The following is an 18026-nucleotide window of genomic DNA, read 5'->3' as shown; positions in this document are numbered from 1 at the left end:
AAATACATCTCATTAGATGTATTTTTAAAGCATCTGAAACGTCAGTGTGACGCAAAAAGAGAAGAGAACAGCAAAATGGTGAAAGAAGCAAAAGACAAACAGGAAATGTTCTGAAGAACGGCCATTTAGTACATGGGGGTTGCTAGCCAATTCTAATATGTGGTTAAAGCTCATTGAGATGTTTCACACCTTGTTGAGTGCACTTACTCTGTGCGCAGTGCAGAAAAACCTCATGAGAGCCATTTTGATTGACTGAGTCAGACAAGTTATACAAGTAGTTCATCTGACATCATTTTTCCACCAAGCTGAAATATATATATATATATATATATATATATATATATATATATATATATATATATATAGACATCTATATAGACATCTATATAGAAAGGGAGAGATTTTTGGCAGTTTTGGTTTTCATACTTTGCTATTTTGTTATGATGCGTAACCGTAGCAACAAGGTAATTTACAACAAGGGGGAGCTGATTAACATGGGAAAAGCTCCAATAATATCACAACTGAAACCAGGAATCCCAGAGATGTTGAAAAGGAGGCGTTGTGGATCCAGAGCAAGAGAGATGTTCAAATCTTCTCTTCAATACATCATAATGGGCAATGTGATATTGTTAGTTAACAAGATGGATGAACATTTAGCTCTGAGAAGAACCCAGGCTTCCTAATTATCTATCTATCTATCTATCTATCTATCTATCTATCTATCTATCTATCTATCTATCTATCTATCTGTCTGTCTGTCTGTCTGTCTGTCTGTCTGTCTGTCTGTCTGTCTGTCTGTCTGTCTGTCTGTCTGTCTGTCTGTCTGTCTGTCTGTCTGTCTATAAAAATGAGATCTACATGAGAACATCTGGAAAAAACAAAACAAAACAATAAAAAAACAAGAGTATTTTCCATGCAGCTACAGCTAACAAATAGTTAGAGCCCACTAATTAACACAGCATATGTTATTCATAACACAATTTGGGAATTAAGAAATCAGAAGTACGGCAGAGAATCATATTCACTTTTTCTCCAGGCTTTCAGTATTTATGCTTCTAAATTAAGAAAGCATTTTATCAGAGTGAGTATTGAAAGTGAAAACCAAAAATTGAAAACGTCTATTGGAACTTGATTCATCACTGAAGAAATATATATATATTTTTTTTATTTCTTATTTACTAACCTGCACTTCCTGCACTGGTGGGTCTCTGAGATCCTCCACCGGAGACGACATTCCTGTGCAGGGAGGCCTGCGGAGGGGACAGCATCCCGCTCTCATTCAGCGAAGCTGTGGCTGCTGCCAGGGCCTGGCTGCCCAGATTCCCTCCCGCCTGGTACATGGCGTTAGGATTGGACACGGGCACCGCCACATGCATGGAGAAGTTCTGCTGAGGCAACGCCGTGGGCTGGAGCAGGAGACACACAGATAAATATTTACACACAGCACATACCAAATCCAAGTTCTGATGTGTGGTTGACTGTCAGTTGTCATGGCAACATCAACAGACAGTTCCTGCAAAGAGAGGGATTTAAAAAGCTAATACATTTACAAAGATCAGAAACCTTCCCAAAAGTGACTAAAGTAAATGTGCTCCATTAAAACCTTTACAATCTTCTGCTAAACATCAATAATAAGGTACAAAGAAGAAGCTCGACAAACTGGAGTTATCATTCAAAAGTTAATTTGCTTCAAATATTTAGTACAAAACATCAAACTTTTAAAGATTTATTACAAAAGTAATATATTTCAAATGTCTGTGTGTGTGGTTTTTTTGTTTTGATTAACAGCTAAAGAAAAACAAAAAAAAAGTTTCTTTGACAATTATAAAATGGCTAGTGACAAAAAAGATGCAGAACCTGTTATAACCTGTTATATTCTGTACTTTGCTGGAACTACATTAGTGTGTCTGAATGGTGAATGACTGATTTTAGTGTAAAGTGCTTTGGAGTCCTCTGATTTGATAAAGCACTTCACAAATGCAGGTCATTCAACATTTTTAACAAATAACATTTTGTGTCAATAAATGTCAACTGGACAACTGTCAAAACAATTAACGTGTAATCAATAACATAATAAAATAACATATTTCCTATTGGATATGTGTCATATTCTAAATTCTTCACATTTCAAGCCTTAATCATCAAAATACCTAGAAATAAATAGGTGCAACATATTACTCTGTCTAAATTTATTTTTAAAATATATATAAATACTACAATAAAATAACATTTTCATGATATTCTCATTTTTGTACCTGTGCCTGGATAAATACATAAAAAACAATCATGATCTTTTAAATACAGATGAACTCTCATAGGTCCATGACATACACACACACACACACACACACAAAAACAAACAACACAAACAAAAGAGAAAATACAAAACCAAAGTCATGCATACTGTGACTACTGTGGCATTGCAGCAATCAGCACTTCTGAAGTAACCTTACCTTTTAAAGAGTAAAAACCTCTCTCTTCAGAATGTTTTTTGTTTTTTCTTTTACCACAACAGAAACCAGCTGCAGAGGAGACTATAGTGTACAAGAATCTCAATTCATTTGCATCGTCTTCCGAAGTGCTGACTTTGCAAAGCCTCGAGTGGAAAACAACAGGTGCATTTCATCGCAGTGTCATCCAGTGAGCCGGGTGGGTGCTGACATTAGTTTGTTAATGGCAAAGTAAGAGTCTTTAAATAAGATAAAATAAATGGTCGTTTAGTAAGAAAGAATATGTTCTTGCCCAGTCCTAATATTTATTTATTTATTTTTTTTATGAATCCATGCCTCTTTTAAGAAAATCACTCAGGAATTTTACTGCTTAATGTTATTTTGCAATCTTGATTTGAATTTTTAACTAGCATGCCATTGATATTATAACAGGAGTACTTGGAATACATATTAATTATTGGAGTATTTATAGCACGTTGTTATGTGTTAAAATAGTTAGTGCTCTCTCAAATTTATAGTAACCATCCCCTTGATAATAGGCTGTAATCTGTTTAGCAGAAACATGCAACATTTCATCTGTTAATGAAATGCAATCTGGTAAGGGTGTGCCAAAACATCAGCTGCAAAATAAATCAACTGAAGGGAAAAAAAGCAACCCCATAAAAGGGTATTAGTCTTAAGGAAGTGTAGTTTTGACACAAGTTAACTAGAGAGCAACAAAAAGTTAAATAAATAAAAAGGAAAAAAATCCTTTTGTGCCACAAAGCCAAGCAAGAACGTTGCATTTACAGTACTTACGATTTTATGATTTCTCATCATATTATCAAACTCCTCATTAATTTTTTTATACTTTTCTTCTGTGTGAGGAGTGAGGACATATGAGGCATCGGGGTCCGGGCTATCACAACCTCTGTGTTCTTTCTTGTTTAGCGCCTGTGGTGAACATCAACATAAAGACAAAAAATCAACACAAAATAGCAGGAGACAAAAAGAAGTACTTACACCACAGCGCTTGTACATTAAATCACTGTCTTCGCTTAGTTTGCCGAAATGGTCATCCATGAGGGGGCTGTGCCCGAAACAGTCATCAGCATCGGGACTAGCACAGTCATTTTGGCCTTTGTTTCTCAATTTCTGAAATGAAATTGCACAGTTGAACAGACATAGTATGCAAGATGCTTTTGTTGTGATTTTCTCTCTTTTTTTGTCTATTATTTCTCAGTTACAGTGCGGTGCATAAAAAAATATGGGCCTTCTTGTGCCTTGGTATCGTTAAAGAGGCGTCTAATCTGAGTGGAAATAAATTCTGTAGGCAGAAACATACAGAAGGAATAATGAAGCACAAGATGTGCGACAGATGGTGTGACTCTCACAGATGCCTTCTTTAACAGCATTATTGAGCCAGGTTGGGAGTGCAGTAAAATGCAGACTTAAATTTTAAATCACATGAGAAACGAAGAATGTTGTCTGATGCGCTTAAGACATCTGACCCACAAATTATTTTTGTTTTTTCGCTCAATGCAAGTTAAAGTTGGCAATTCTCACTTGTAAAACCACAGCTGACACTTCTGTGCTGTCCAATGCTTCAGTCTCAGTGTTCTGGTCAAAGGCTTTTTATGTGCAGAAGAACAAAGGCCACTACGACAGCAATACTGCATTTCTTTACAAATGTTGTATACCTCTAGGGATTTACACATGTCCATAATTAAATAATTACACCACTTAAAGACTGAAAACACAAACCTTAGCGCATGTTATATTTGTTTTTCACAATTAAAGAGAAAATGTGTTCTGCATACTTTTGCAAAAAAGCTCAATCTAACTCAGATGAAATGGGGAGCTGTTCTGAAATTTGTATGTTATGTAACAGCCTTCTAATTGGATTCAGGGCAATACTTAGGCTGCACTATTCCAACGCATGAAAATACTTTGATCTAATGCATCCAATTGTAGAGCTGCAGAGTTTTTTTCCAGGATTGTCCTGAACACCCTCTTGTCTGTTTTTCTTTAACTACCACCCATTGCCTAATTTCTACTGAAAAAAACTGCATCTCCTCATCACGATGCTGCTACCAACACTTTTCTGTGGGAATGGTGTATTCAGGGTGCCCAAAAAGTTAGATTTAATGACTACTAACGCCAATCTTTCCATTTTGAAATGATGGATTGAGTGTTAAAGAAAACTCTGAAGGCAGTTGGTTTAAAAGCGGCACATTTAGCAGCATCTGAATATGTACTTTTTATTTCACTTCATGATTATGCACCACGGTACTTTGTTTTGGTTTGTCACAATAAAATGCAATGTAATGCTAAAGTTTGTGGCTAAAAGTTGTCAAAATTTTAATTAGTTCAAGTAATAGTAGTACTTTTGCAAGGCATTAAGAACCTGCATTGTGTCAGCTACAATCAGCCCATTGTAGATGACTTATTGCGTTTCAGCTACAATTGGGCCACTCTTATCTGAACTGTGTATAACTTGTATATCAGGAACGTTAATCCTATGACAAAATCAATTTTCGTAGAACAGATTTACAGAATTAACATCAAATTTAAAGAGTTTGTGAGTGCACAAAGTGGTAACATCACAAAGAGGCTTCTGGGGAGTGAGAAACATGTGGAGCTAGTCAACAAATATCCCTGATGTTATGTTGCCATGCTCCCCTTCGTACAGACTCGTCTCTGCTCCTCATTACAGCTCTGAATAGCAGCGTTAACAAGACTCGTTGACAGCATATGACAGCTTGTGATATCGAGGAAGTGTACATCAAAAACATGATTTATGTGCCGCTCTCAAGACTCCTCTATCAGGCGGCCACAGGTCCACGGCAGGGGCCTGCCCTGTCTGCGCGCCGTCTTGGAGGCCTCGTCTCTACAGGAAGGTCACCAACTCCTGAGGATGCGGGGGTCGGAGCGCGAGCCAGGGAAGGGGAAATCTGCAAGCTCTAATGAGACCTCACTCTCTGTTTCTGGTCCTCATCACCCAGCAAAGTTGAAAATGTGTGCGTGTGTGGGTGAGTGTATGTGTGTGAAACAGAAACTGTATATGTGGTGCATGTGTGTATGATATGTGTGGAAGTTGAGGGGGAGGGGGCGCCTCTACAGCTGCTGCATCCTCTGACAAGCGATGTGACAGTGCGTTTAGGTTTGAGCAGACAATGCGGCTAACCCAGCTCTGCTCACCACAACCTCAGCATGAGCTGCATTTCCTAAAACCTGTTCCTTGGCTCCGTTAAACTCCTGCATAATTCCCTGGCTCATTATGGCTGGAAGGTGCCAAAGTCTCAAACTGCTCCCTTCGCCTCCATTCATTCCGGTGCATGAGGGTTTTTTTGAGAGCTGTGTATTTTCAGGGCACAATAAACAATGTTAATATGCATAGTGCGCAAGGAAAATATGCTGCTGTTTGACAGCTGTGATAGAAAATAAGGAAGTTCAGAGAAAAAAAAATACACCCACATAAGTGTCCACAATGCCCAGAGGACCGCAAGAGAGAGAAGCCCTCTGGATAATGAATGACCATTGCTGTACCACAGATGCATTACTGTTTGGTGTGGTACAAAGCAGAGGCATTCTTCTCATTCTAAGAAAACGCCTTGCTGGTTCATTTCCTGTTTACTAAAACGGCCCTCTTTAGTTAGGGTCCTGAAAGGCCTGTGTTTACTGAAGTCAAACTATGCACTTTCACCACCAGTGAGTCAAAGATCTGGTCTCAACCTGCAAATTTAGGTTTCAACCTGCTCATTATGGGAATATGTTGGTCACATTGGTCAAGATGGGCAGATCTGCTCTGCTTTCACAACAAGTCTGGCCAGGCTGCAGCACACCACACCCATCGGCAAAAGCCATTTGGGGAGGTGTCGTTAGCAGCAGTTTAAGCGAGTCCCTACCAAACCATAGCAGTCGAGGGTAAATCTGTTCACAAAGTTGTCCTGAACAGTTTTAGGTCCATTCTTATTTCTTTTAATACTGCATTCAATGATCTAAAACAGGGGTCACCAACTCCAGTCCTCGAGGGCTACCATCCTGTAACTTTTAGATACGTCTCTGCTCAAACACACCTGGATCAAATAAACTGCTCGTTTCCAGCCTATTGCAGAGAGGAATGAATGCTGGTGAGGGAATTCAGACATTTTGGAGCAGAGGTGAATCTAAAAGTTGCAGGATGGTAGCCCTCGAGGACTGGAGTTGGTGACCCCTGATCTAAAATATGAGCTAATCCTTTAAAGAGGACTTGTGAAATATTTCTACAACCTTTATCAAGTTTCTACTTAGCTTATCCTTTAAACCACGTAACATAGACCTATAAATTATTCAGACATAAAAAGGCCCATAAGAGGAGGGAAAGGACCGATCTTGTGTCTTTTTAGATATCTTGGGATCTTATTAGCACTAGCACTCTACTGCTACAAAATTTTGAAAAAATACAAAAAAATTTGTTTTCACTTTGTTAGAAGAGTATTTTAAACATGTCAAAAATAACATACTTTGATAAGACAGCGCAGATTATTCCTAAAATGCTACCATATATACAATAAATGAGTCCATCTCCAGAGGTGATTGGTATTGGGTTGTGTCAAAAAAGCAAAGCACATTCAATATGTTTCATTTATGTGTGAGTTAAGCAGAATGTATTATTGTAGGTCATGTAATTATGATGGAATGCAGATTTTATTTTACAATAATAATTTTATATATTTTTTTTTTTTTACTTTTTTTAGGAAACATGGAAAACTGTTGTTTTCACACCATAAAAGTAATAGAAGTGTATTTTAAGAGCTTTACAAAAGATTACATTTGTTCAGTAAATTCCACTTATTTTTAAAAAACTCAGTCACTTAATTTGTTGGGGTGCGGAAAATAAAGTGACTCAAGTTTAAATAGAAGTTTTGTATGTAGAGGGTGGTTATTGACCCTCACTGTCAAAAATTACAGTTGCTTTAGGTCTAAAAAATTGTAGGTTTAAGTCGTTAAGTTTGCTTATAAGTTGAAAGCATTTCTAAAAGGGGATTTACAAATATCAACAGTAGACGATCACCTAAGGATGCATCTCTCTTGTCAAGTCCTGTTTCCCAAAGATACAGTCACGTTAGTCAGCTGATTGAAATATTTGTTTTAGACCTGCAATTTCTCCAGCTTCAACATGTCCAGCTTTCTTTATGTATAAGGTCATTCCACATATGCTCTTGTGTTTTGGGACACAACCTGCAACTTTTCACTAAAATCTTCTTATTGCTTAATCAGAACTTCATGTGTTCAACAGAATCAACTAATGATTTGATATCCTTGAAGTGCTTGCCGCTCCTTCTCACCCAGCCTGACATTTTCCACAGCTTCTAGTAAACGGATCACTGGGTAAGCACATGGCCAAGCAGGTGCTCGTCTTCCAAACACCTGTCAAGACCTCGCTCCACATGCTTGGCCAATCACTGGCAACCCTGCAGAGACATGACCAAAGCAGGGGGCAGCCCTAAAGCCCACCCTAACACAGAGCAGGGCTGTTCTCACACGTCAGAGCTGCTTGCTGCTCCAGACCTCCGTTCCCTTGTTTTCACATTATGAAAGCAGCTTTCAAATAGCTTTTACATGTTGAATCACACTGTGGGGATTGCACTTTGTAAAGTATATTCAGCTGTACATTAATAGAGCTCTGGCGAGGATGGTTAAACAGCATGTCCAGGAAGGATATGCATGTGTAATAAGGAAGAGACACAAAGACAAGGAAATGCGGGTCATCTGTTCATAAGGCCCAAAAAGACTCACAAAGATGGGTAAGAACAAGGACAGTTGGTATTTTCTCAGAACAGCACAAACGTGCTACAAAATTTGTTTTTTCCATTAATAAATAAAAGCTACACTTTGTGCTTTTGTCTATTAGTGCATCAGTGCAGGTCCATCAGTTTGCTTATACTCATACTTCAGCTTCCTTTAAAAATATTTTCCATTGCACAAGGCCTTGAAGTTCTCTCGTCCAAAAGAAAACATCTTTCTCTCATCTCGGTCTGAGCCCTGGTTATTAACCTTGCTGTTGCCATGGGAAACATTCGGCACAGTAATTGCCTCCTCAGGTTTTCAGTTTGGACTCAGGACAGAAGGCTTTAGAGCAGCGTTTGGTAACCTTGGATGCCACTTTGATTTCATTTTAAGATAGACTATTACCTTTAAACAGTAAAATGAGCAATTCAGACAGTCCATATAGGTAATATAGGGCCACAGCATGTGATTTAAATCCCAGTGATGAACTTGGAATCTTTTTTTTTTCTTTACATTTAGTCACATTTTAACCTCATACTTCACAAATTTGATTAATTTGGAATAGTGACAAGACGAACACCAGAAGGAGTAGAGGTAGACGTTCCCCATAAATGATGTAAACAAGAGAAGGTGACCTGGCAGAATTAAATCAAAACTACATTTCTTTGCCTAGATGCAAAAACTTTTTGCATGGTGAAAAACTAAGACTGCACATCACCCTGAATACATTGTCCCCAAGGTGAAACATGGTGGTCGTAGCATCATGCTTTTATTCTGAAAGGACACAAAGGCTGTTTGTAGCAAGAGTTAATTGTTGAAGGAAAACAGCTAAAATCAGGGATGTCCTGTCTGAAGGAAGTTTACAAGACAATAACTGATCTGATATCAATATCTATATTGGTCCTGATATTGGAAAAAAAAAAAATCTAGATTGAAATCTAGATCTGACTAAAACTAGAAGGCTGCATTTAATGTTGTAGAATAACAAATGTCGCTATTCTTTTCAGTTCACAATTATGTTCTACTTTGTGTGTAGTCTGTTCCACAAAATCCCAATAACAGATCGCAGGTTTGTTATAAGTTCAGTCCCCACTTCTGCGGGGCACTGCACTTGAGCTGACCTGTGACTGGCACACCACAGTTCAGATACAAACCCACTTCTTTTCAAAGCAACCTGTAGTAATAAAGTGGTGCACATCATGAATATTTAATTCATGCACTGTTTGTTCCTGCCTTCCCTTAAGTACACAGAAGCTATATTTTAACCAGTTGTGCGGCGGCCAGCCCCCGTCTCGTTTTCCCCTGCCCTCCTTGCTCTGCAGAGCCGTGAATTACCCCTTGTGCCTGCGTCCGCACCATGCAAGGTAGCGTGTTAATCCTTATGACATCACTATTGTGTCCGGGCTGTTCCATATAATGTGCTTATCAAAGGGCTTCTTTGAGTGTGAACGCACTGGGAAATCATCACGGGGAGGTGGCTGATAGGAAAGCTTTTATCTGCTGAGAAATATTTCTTCTCTTACATAATATCTTAAGAGACTTTCACCACCATCATGTTCTCTTTCCCCTGCGGTGATGCAGTCCCCACTTAAGGGGAATAAAAGCCTCTTTGGTTTGGTTTCTATGCACAGTACAGCATGGTCCAGCACTAGGTTGCTGTAATGAAGAAGTCCTCCTTTCTCCCTCCATTCCCCACTTCATGCTGTGAGATGAGAGCAGAGGCCTATAAGACAAGGAGACTGCTGTAATTCCCAGACATATCTTGTTTAATCTCATGACCATTCCACATTACAGAGCGGACTGATACCAGGATATGAGGCTGGCTTCATATCCTTCCTTTAGCACACTCCATTGTCTAGTTACTCAGAGGACAGGAAGCAGCATGAAGAGAACGAGGAGGAAAAGGGGGAGGAGGGAGGCCCTTAACTTGACTGTCTGCTTTACATGTTGATGCTGTTCTCTCCAAGCTCTCAGTAAAACGACATACAGCTGCAACAAAAATGTGCCCTGATTTTGTTAAAAGTTCGGTGCTTATAAAGGTGAGGTGATTTCCAGAAAGCAGAGAAAAGATGGAAAGGACACAGTACTTCTACTTTTTTTTTTAAAATCATGTACTACTTAAAATTAATAAATAAAATCCAATAAATAAAAAAACTGCCAAGCAACGGCTAATGCATCATCTGGCTGACTTAAGAACATATTAACTTTATGTAGAAAACAGTTTTTCATTTTAGCAATGTTTTTACAGATGCGTTAAAAGTTCAGGTCGTGATCAGAATCAGACAATTTTCAGGATGATCGACCCTGACTGACATACGATACAAATTCATCTTTTTCTGCTCAGTCAAAAGTGCTATCAGGTCATAGTAACAACACTCTTTGGTAAGGAAGGTGTTACTGTGGGAGGAAAACCGAACATTATCCAGTTTCAGTTTTAGTGAGGTGTTTGAGAATGGAGCTAGAGATGTAAGAATTTCTAAGATATGTGAGAATTATTCAGGATGTTAAAGAGCAATCCTTTCTGCAGACAAAAGTAAATCTGACTGGAGCACAGTAAAGTTGGCCCATTATTCTTTTGAGCTTTCAACCCTGATTTGTAATATAATGTGCTGGACTTGAAAAAGTTGGCAGCCCACGGAAAAGTCTAAAGCTCAAGTTCTGATCTCAGGCTTACAAAAACCTGAGATCAGAACTTGCCCACAAAATTCTGTCTGGTTCAACCAGAAATGTTTTATGCATGCATGGGAGATTTTTTCATTAGTTGCTAAAGACTATCTGCATCTAGAAATGTCACAATTAAATGGAGTCTTATATTATACGTATTTTGTGATTTCACAACTTCTTTGCATGATTGAAGTTATCAAAACAGCCTTAGCTGGTAGACCAAGGAGAGGAAAATGTCAAATTAAATTATAAAATTAAAACAAAGAAAAAGCAAGAAGTAAAAATTAAAACACATGATATCCTAACTGCTCAAAATGAAAAGTGAATACATCTAAAACTGATATGTTGATGTGCAGCTTGTTGAAACTCTTCACTTTCTTCCTCCCCATCTTTCTTACTCTCTGGTCATTGAATGGATCATTAGCTGTCAGGGCCATTGAAACCATACCCTCCAACCCTGAACTCTCATTCCTGCTGGCCTCTAAAATATTCATAAGGACAATTAGGAGTTCCGATAAGATGAGTGCGGAGGGCCGGGGTAGGGGGAGCGCGCGGCAGAGAGGGCAGGATGTGCCAGCAGGACGTCTGTTCTGCAACACTCTATACCCTGACCACAGACCTGTCCTCATCAATCTGAGACACAGCAGCCACCCTCTTTGCCCCCAGTCAGGCCGTGCAGCCAGGAGAGGATGGCATGTTTCCAACAAAACCCCCCAACCTGAACACCCCTATCCCACCAGGCTTTGCTCCATCATCGCCTTCGGGCAGGAGGGGCTGGCCACGCAGCTTGAACGGTAGGAGGAGGGGGGCACAAGGGCAATCTGACTGCTGTTCGAGCTAACTCACACAGGCTGTTGTGCACAAAAGAAAGAACTTGATTCAGCCACACAGCAAGGTCACCGAGCATAGACGGAGGACTCATGGTTTGTGGTTCGAGTATTTGTTAGCCTAACTTGCATCTCTTTTGGTTGCAAATAGATCAAACCGAATTAGGCTGGTGACCTATTTCATGTGGTTCGTGCCACAGATGAGCACGGAATTAAAATAAATTATTGTTAGATGCAGTGGGACACACTACAAAACTTTAAATTCAGATTTGTTATTACAATTTCTCTCAAAGAACAATAGAAAACAGCACTTTGAATATTTAGTTCAGCTTTTCTGCTGCTAGTCGACATTAATTAATTATAATTATATCAGAACCAAAGACTACATTGTGCTGGTTTTACAAAGGGTTTCACTATTATGTTAAAAATAAGACAACATTCTTATTGAATTATTATTATAAACAGTGTTTAGCTCTTAAAGTAGAAGCTAGCATGATTAGTGCAGTTAGCAAGGCTAGCATTACTGAAAAGGTTATTATGTTTACTCCCAAGAGAGTGTAGAATATTTACTCGGTAAGCTACTTATGTCTCTTTCAAAAACCAAAGAAATTTTTAGATAATTTTTCATCCCCATCTTCAAAACATTTTCATGTTTTATCATTTTGAATCACTTTTTTCCCTGTCATCAAGAACATTTTGACTTGATGGTGAAGAGTTTTAAAGAACACAATATGTTTTTTGCTTGTGTTTTAGGTCTATATTTCGAGATTGACTGTTGTTATTTATGAAAACAATCATACAAGTAATTTCTGTTCCGGAAAACAAAATGGCTTAAAACAACGTACATTGTTCATAGCCTGTACTGTTGAGTCTCTTTTCATTGTAAGCTCTTTGAAAGACCCTCAGCCTGAAATGAGACATACGCGATGTAGCTGAGAGGGTAGGAAAAAAAAAAAAGGCTCTGACGTCAATGAAGCGTGACATGTGCCAAGCAAAAATCTCTTAGCTGTAACCTGGTAACAAGCAACATTCACACACACACACTCACGAGCGCAGACACAAACACACACAGACAGAGCGGTAACATAATAAAACAATGAGATGCAGCACATGATGGGTTTCAAACTGCACACAAAGAAGGCCTGGTAATAGAGTTTAGCCATTCAACAAGTTAAAGGGGACAGGAAAAACAGAAAAGCAGGTTTACTCTTCAGTAAACTAAAAAAACGAAACAAAATAAACTTAAGCTACTTATATTGGATAACAAATTTTACAGTAGTAAGCAGTAATATGATTTACCTAAACAAAATTTCAACCAAATGTTTCATTACACTCACATGGAAGCTGGGTGACCCTTTTTTCCTCTAAAAACCCAGAGGAAAACGAGTCCTTGTCCTATTAAAAGGGGCACTTTGAAACCCAGCGTGTTGCTCACAATGGAACAATTAACTCTGCCTGCTTGGAGAAGATTTTTCTAAAAACTCTCAGCAGACAATTTCAAAAAAGATATCAGCTTGAAGATGTTTGGTTGTAGGTTGAGCGGAGAGAATTAAACGTAGCATTGACACCACTGTGTACCACTTTTGGTGTTTCTCCATGCAAACTAACAGGAACACGTGTTATCTATCTAAATAATAGAAAGGCGGTCAAGAAAAGCTCCTGATTCTGTTTGCCTACAACATTTGTGGTCTATTTTTAGCCTGTTTAGTACAAAATTCCAAAAATACACACCACTGCTGTTTGAACAGAAAGTATTTGTTTTTACTTGTAACATTGCCTAACTCCAGAGCTAACCTGAACTGAAACACTGACCTATGGGTAAAATGTCTTGTCCCAGGTACACTGAACACTGAGGTCAGACAGTAGACAGGAAGTGGCTCATTTTCACAACATTCGGCCGAGAGGAAAACGCGGTAAAAGGATCACAGAAACATTGACAGCTGAATGTGGCTGCATTAATAACAAATCATCTCAAGATAAAAAAAAACAACAAAAAAAATAAAAACAGCTTAATATATTTTGTTTTTATATTCCAACAAGTGACAGTCTTCTCCATTGCAATAACATGGCACAGCAGAAAATATGATTCTAGTTCAAAGGATCTGGAGGACTGAATCCACCAAACTCTTTTGAAACACTTTTAAAAGTGCAAAGAAGTACAGATGAAACAGTGACTGATTTTAATGTTTACAGTGATAGAATTCAGTGTTGTCAATTTAAAATTAAACACTGTATTTGAGTCTTTTGATTGTTCATCAACGGTATTGTCTCAGATGTGTAACCCAAGACACAAGCAGAAAGAACTGAAAGTAAAGCAGCTGTTTTAACCTCCAGAAAGCACAACATGTTAACCATAGCTGTACGAAAGCCTTCTCTAACTGAGCAAACAATGTCTTTTTAAAGATCTTATTGTCCCTATAACTTGCAAAAGGAAATGACATAAGTCCTGTCTAGCAGCTACTGTAGGGCTTACTTGTAAATGAATGCTCGCAGTTTTTGGGATGGCCTGGTTGGCCTGTTCAACTTGTTAGCAAATAAATATTTTGGACTTTGTTCATGCATGTTAGGACAGCTGAAATAATTGTAAATAATTGTAACTCAAACATAAGCTTTGAAATAGGGACCATAATCCACTCTAGTTCCCTCTGCACCCAACAAAAGATTGGAATGCCTGTTGTGTATTGTGGGTTTGTTCATTTGTCCATGGCACCGATTAATAAAATACTATTAACAAATTTGCTACCTAAAAATAATTTCATAACATCACATTCCTAATTGTGAGCTGTTCAAATACCAGTTAAAAAGTAATATGATGACCTGGTACAAATGCAACTTTTTAATGATTAAACATTTCACAAATTGCAATGCTTAAAATGTAATTACAGCATCTGATGTTTTAGTTTTGCACAATATTTTAGCTATGTGGTTTTAGTGTTTTTCTTTACTTTTATACTGCATGTATTTTTTTAATCCTAGTCTACCGCCTGGACTGTGTAACTATGAACTATAAGACCAGTAGAGGACTGGATGTCTGCAGGAAACTTTGTCACCCAAAAATCAAGAGACTAACTAAATCACTTGACATCAACTATCAGGTGTTACTTTTACCTAAAATTTCAGACAGTGTCCAAACAGTTTAAATCATGTAGCGAATATAAGATTAAGCCAGACTTTTTGACCAGTAAAATAAACGTTTCTATACATATTATCTGTTTAATATGAATTTTATCTAGGTAAACAATACATATACCATATAGACATATCACATATTAAAGAATATTAATATATTTCAATTGCATTATGTTTACAATCAAACTTTATATAAGGCCAGTAACTTGTGGAGGAATGTGATTGTATGTAAAAATAAATTTAATATAAGTCCAATAAGTCAAAGAAGCCGAAAGTACACATATATTTTCAGTAATATTAAAAACGGGTGGCTAGACATTTTCATATATATTGACAGCCTCAGAAATTCAACATCAACCTAATAAATCTATGTCAACAGTGGTGACATTTGATTTAGCTTAAAGTGGAAATCTCGTCACTGCTGCTGAGAGCTCTACTGTGAAACACAGACAGCAACGGTGACTTTACACTCAGGTGAATGAGGGAAGAGGAGTAAATCCTGTGAAGGTGGAAGTTTTAAGGAGACCTGACATTAGATCCATTTAACCTACTGCTCTAACACATCTGAAATGAAGAGCACTCACAAGTTTATTTCTTCTTTTAATTGAGGCAGAAAAAAAGAGACTGGGCTCTGCTGTTCACAGCCTATGGAGACCTATCAGAAAATCATGGACAATTGTACTAAATATGTGTAAAGAATTGGAGTGTTGAATTTTTGACCTGCCATAATAGTTGTAGATAGTGCATGCTTTATACTTCAGAATACTGTAAATGAATTGAGTCTGAACAATCCAAAAGACGAAGGAATCGATTTAATTACAAGAGCAAAAAGCAAAAAGACTTGATATCCTGTAAATAAACAAAGTATTTAAACTATAACTGAACTTAGCCACATTCTATCACTATCATCAGAGTGCTATATTATGCAAGGATTGTTAGTCACTGTTCAACAGCACAAATAAACTGCACCAGACAGACTTCAGAGTTGACTGAGTGCTGATCTATTAAATATTTGCAAGACTGGAGCTCTTTTTTTTCTTATAAATATTTGATCAGAAATTCTGCTGATGACAGGAGGGAATAAATTAAAAAGCAAACAGTGTATTTGTTTGTGCAAACAAGATGTGGGATGCCAAAACACAAGACGTATTAGGTAATATCATAATTGCTCAGCTGCAGTTTGAGCCCTCTGATTTCAGATCAGCTCATAAAAGCAATGTGAGGAGAATTTATGATAAAAAAAAATAAGGATAAAAGCACTTAGAGCTTTTCTGAATTCTATTGGGATACATATCTGTCTATTAAACAAAGATAAAAATCTGATTTATTAAGCGTGTGTTTTGGAGTTTTTCTTTTCTTATGCTCCCTCATCTCTTTTCCCAACCCCCACAACTCACCCATTCCCCAGCCTCCACTTCTAGTGAGCCACTGGCATGAGGATAATTGATCAATCACACTAATTGAAGAGTCTGGACAGCTAGACCACCATAGCAGATGTGCCAATTTGCATTCATTAAGACAGAAATGAGCCTTAATCACAGCTCAGTCTTTGATTGACGAACATAAATATCTCCTGTCTGAAACTCATGGTGCCTATTGAGCCATAAGATTTCAAACAGATTCCTCCCATCACTGATATTAATGTTTACTTTTTCTTTGAGCTGCATGTCTCATTTAAGGCACTGATTGTTCCCCACATCATCTGACAAATATCACGCAGATGATGGAAAACAGTTTGACTCAGATGACATTCAGCAACAGTCTGCATTTACATAAGTTATTAATGCAGACCCTTTCCTAACAAAAGTTGATGCTGACAATGATATGAAAACCTGATGGAAATCACCTGATAATTTTATGCTCATTTCCTCTCACTGTGTTGGTCTTGTGAGACCGGAAGTCAGCCCGTCATAAAAGCACAGACAATTCTCTGCTTTTCTCAGTCATATCAACAATGGCCGAATCTCCCTATGAATGACCTCGAGGATGTTTACTCTCACAAATCATCAGGGTAAAAGCACACAGGAGACCAGTGAAATGTCAATTCTCTGCATCTATCCCAGTCTGGTTGTTTGAAAAAGCCATTGGTATTTCACTGAAATTGGGTTAAAGTCTATTCACAACCTTGATTTCATGCGATTACAATTAAGTGTCGCCTTAATGTTCATCCCGTGTGCATGCAAACCTGATTAATCCTAACCGGTACAATGTACCTTAATTGTACCAAATTGCTCAAAGAGAGGGCGGAGAGATGCCAAATGGTGCTTATGAAGTTACCATCTTGTTTCAGAGAAACACAGACATCCTTCTTTCCGTATGCAGGAGAATAGTCTGAGGTTATAGTGGAGCTCAAGCAAAATGTCATTAGTTGTGAACAGAGAGGCGAGTAAGGCTAAATATTATTAGATTAATCTAATGGCCAACAGCAGCATTTTCATTTGTGAAATACAGAGAATTCAATAAAAGTAATACAATAGAAACAAATGTAAAACCTTTCATATATAATTTGCTTCGAATGTGATGCAGTGGCTTTAAAAGTCCACACAAAGCCTGTCAAAATGGAGGGTTTTTTGTGACATCATAAAGATACATTTTAATAAATCATTTTTAATGTTATATCCTGCCCAATTCACTTTTAAAAAAATAAAAAACAATGGGAATATTTGAAAAAAAAAAACAACAACAACAATAACACTAACCTAGTTTTATAAATATGCATGTTATTAAACCTTTCATTTAATAATGGAAAGTTTTATTTTTTTAAATTTTGGTTATAAAAGACCCCAAAAATTTAGCCCTGGATTAAGCTAAGGTTATCTTTAAATGAAGCAATTGTTTTTGTTAATGTTCATACTCAATGAAAAATGTTGGTAATTTCATCTACCTTGACAAGAAGGAGCATTTCAATGCATGAAGAAGCAATCCCAGACCACTATGTCACGACCACCATGTTTTACTGTAATCCTCAAATGCACTTCATCAGGAGATAACACATTTTTCTACAAGCTTTTCGAAGATTCAGGCTGGCCTGGAAAAAAATGCATTAGCACTGAAACCCCAGTCCCTGACCCAGGCATACGTAAAATACAAAACATTTTTATCAGGTATTGAACAAAACTAATAGCTGACAGAAATTTCTGCAGATCCATTAATGTTGCGGTGGGCCTTTGGGAGTCTCCCTGGTACATTGTCTATTGTCCTATTT

The 18026-nt window shown here is 37.8% G+C and overlaps 1 protein-coding gene across 15 annotated transcripts in view; it reads right to left on the bottom strand.

Annotated features, from left to right (window-relative positions):
* Window positions 1-18026, bottom strand: part of mef2aa (myocyte enhancer factor 2aa) — a 75300-nt gene that overhangs the window by 14307 nt on the left and 42967 nt on the right. For 7 of the 15 annotated variants that reach the window (XM_015050886.1, XM_015050900.1, XM_015050887.1 and 4 more), the window contains 3 exons: window positions 3453-3584; window positions 3249-3383; window positions 1184-1406 (listed from right to left, as the gene is read on the bottom strand). In XM_015050886.1, coding sequence (XP_014906372.1) covers window positions 1184-1406; window positions 3249-3383; window positions 3453-3584 — 490 coding nt within the window. The remainder of the gene's footprint in view (window positions 1-1183; window positions 1407-3248; window positions 3384-3452; window positions 3585-18026) is intronic. The other 8 variants (XM_015050891.1, XM_015050893.1, XM_015050896.1 and 5 more) reach the window with 2 other exon arrangements.

Source organism: Poecilia latipinna, unplaced genomic scaffold (genome assembly GCF_001443285.1).
Source record: "Poecilia latipinna isolate Pla-1442-1.1 unplaced genomic scaffold, P_latipinna-1.0 Scaffold1017, whole genome shotgun sequence".
In the NCBI taxonomy this organism is placed as follows: Eukaryota; Metazoa; Chordata; class Actinopteri; order Cyprinodontiformes; family Poeciliidae; genus Poecilia; species Poecilia latipinna.
The sequence above is the reverse complement of the archived record's forward strand: the minus strand, read 5'-3'. Positions and strand labels throughout refer to the sequence as shown.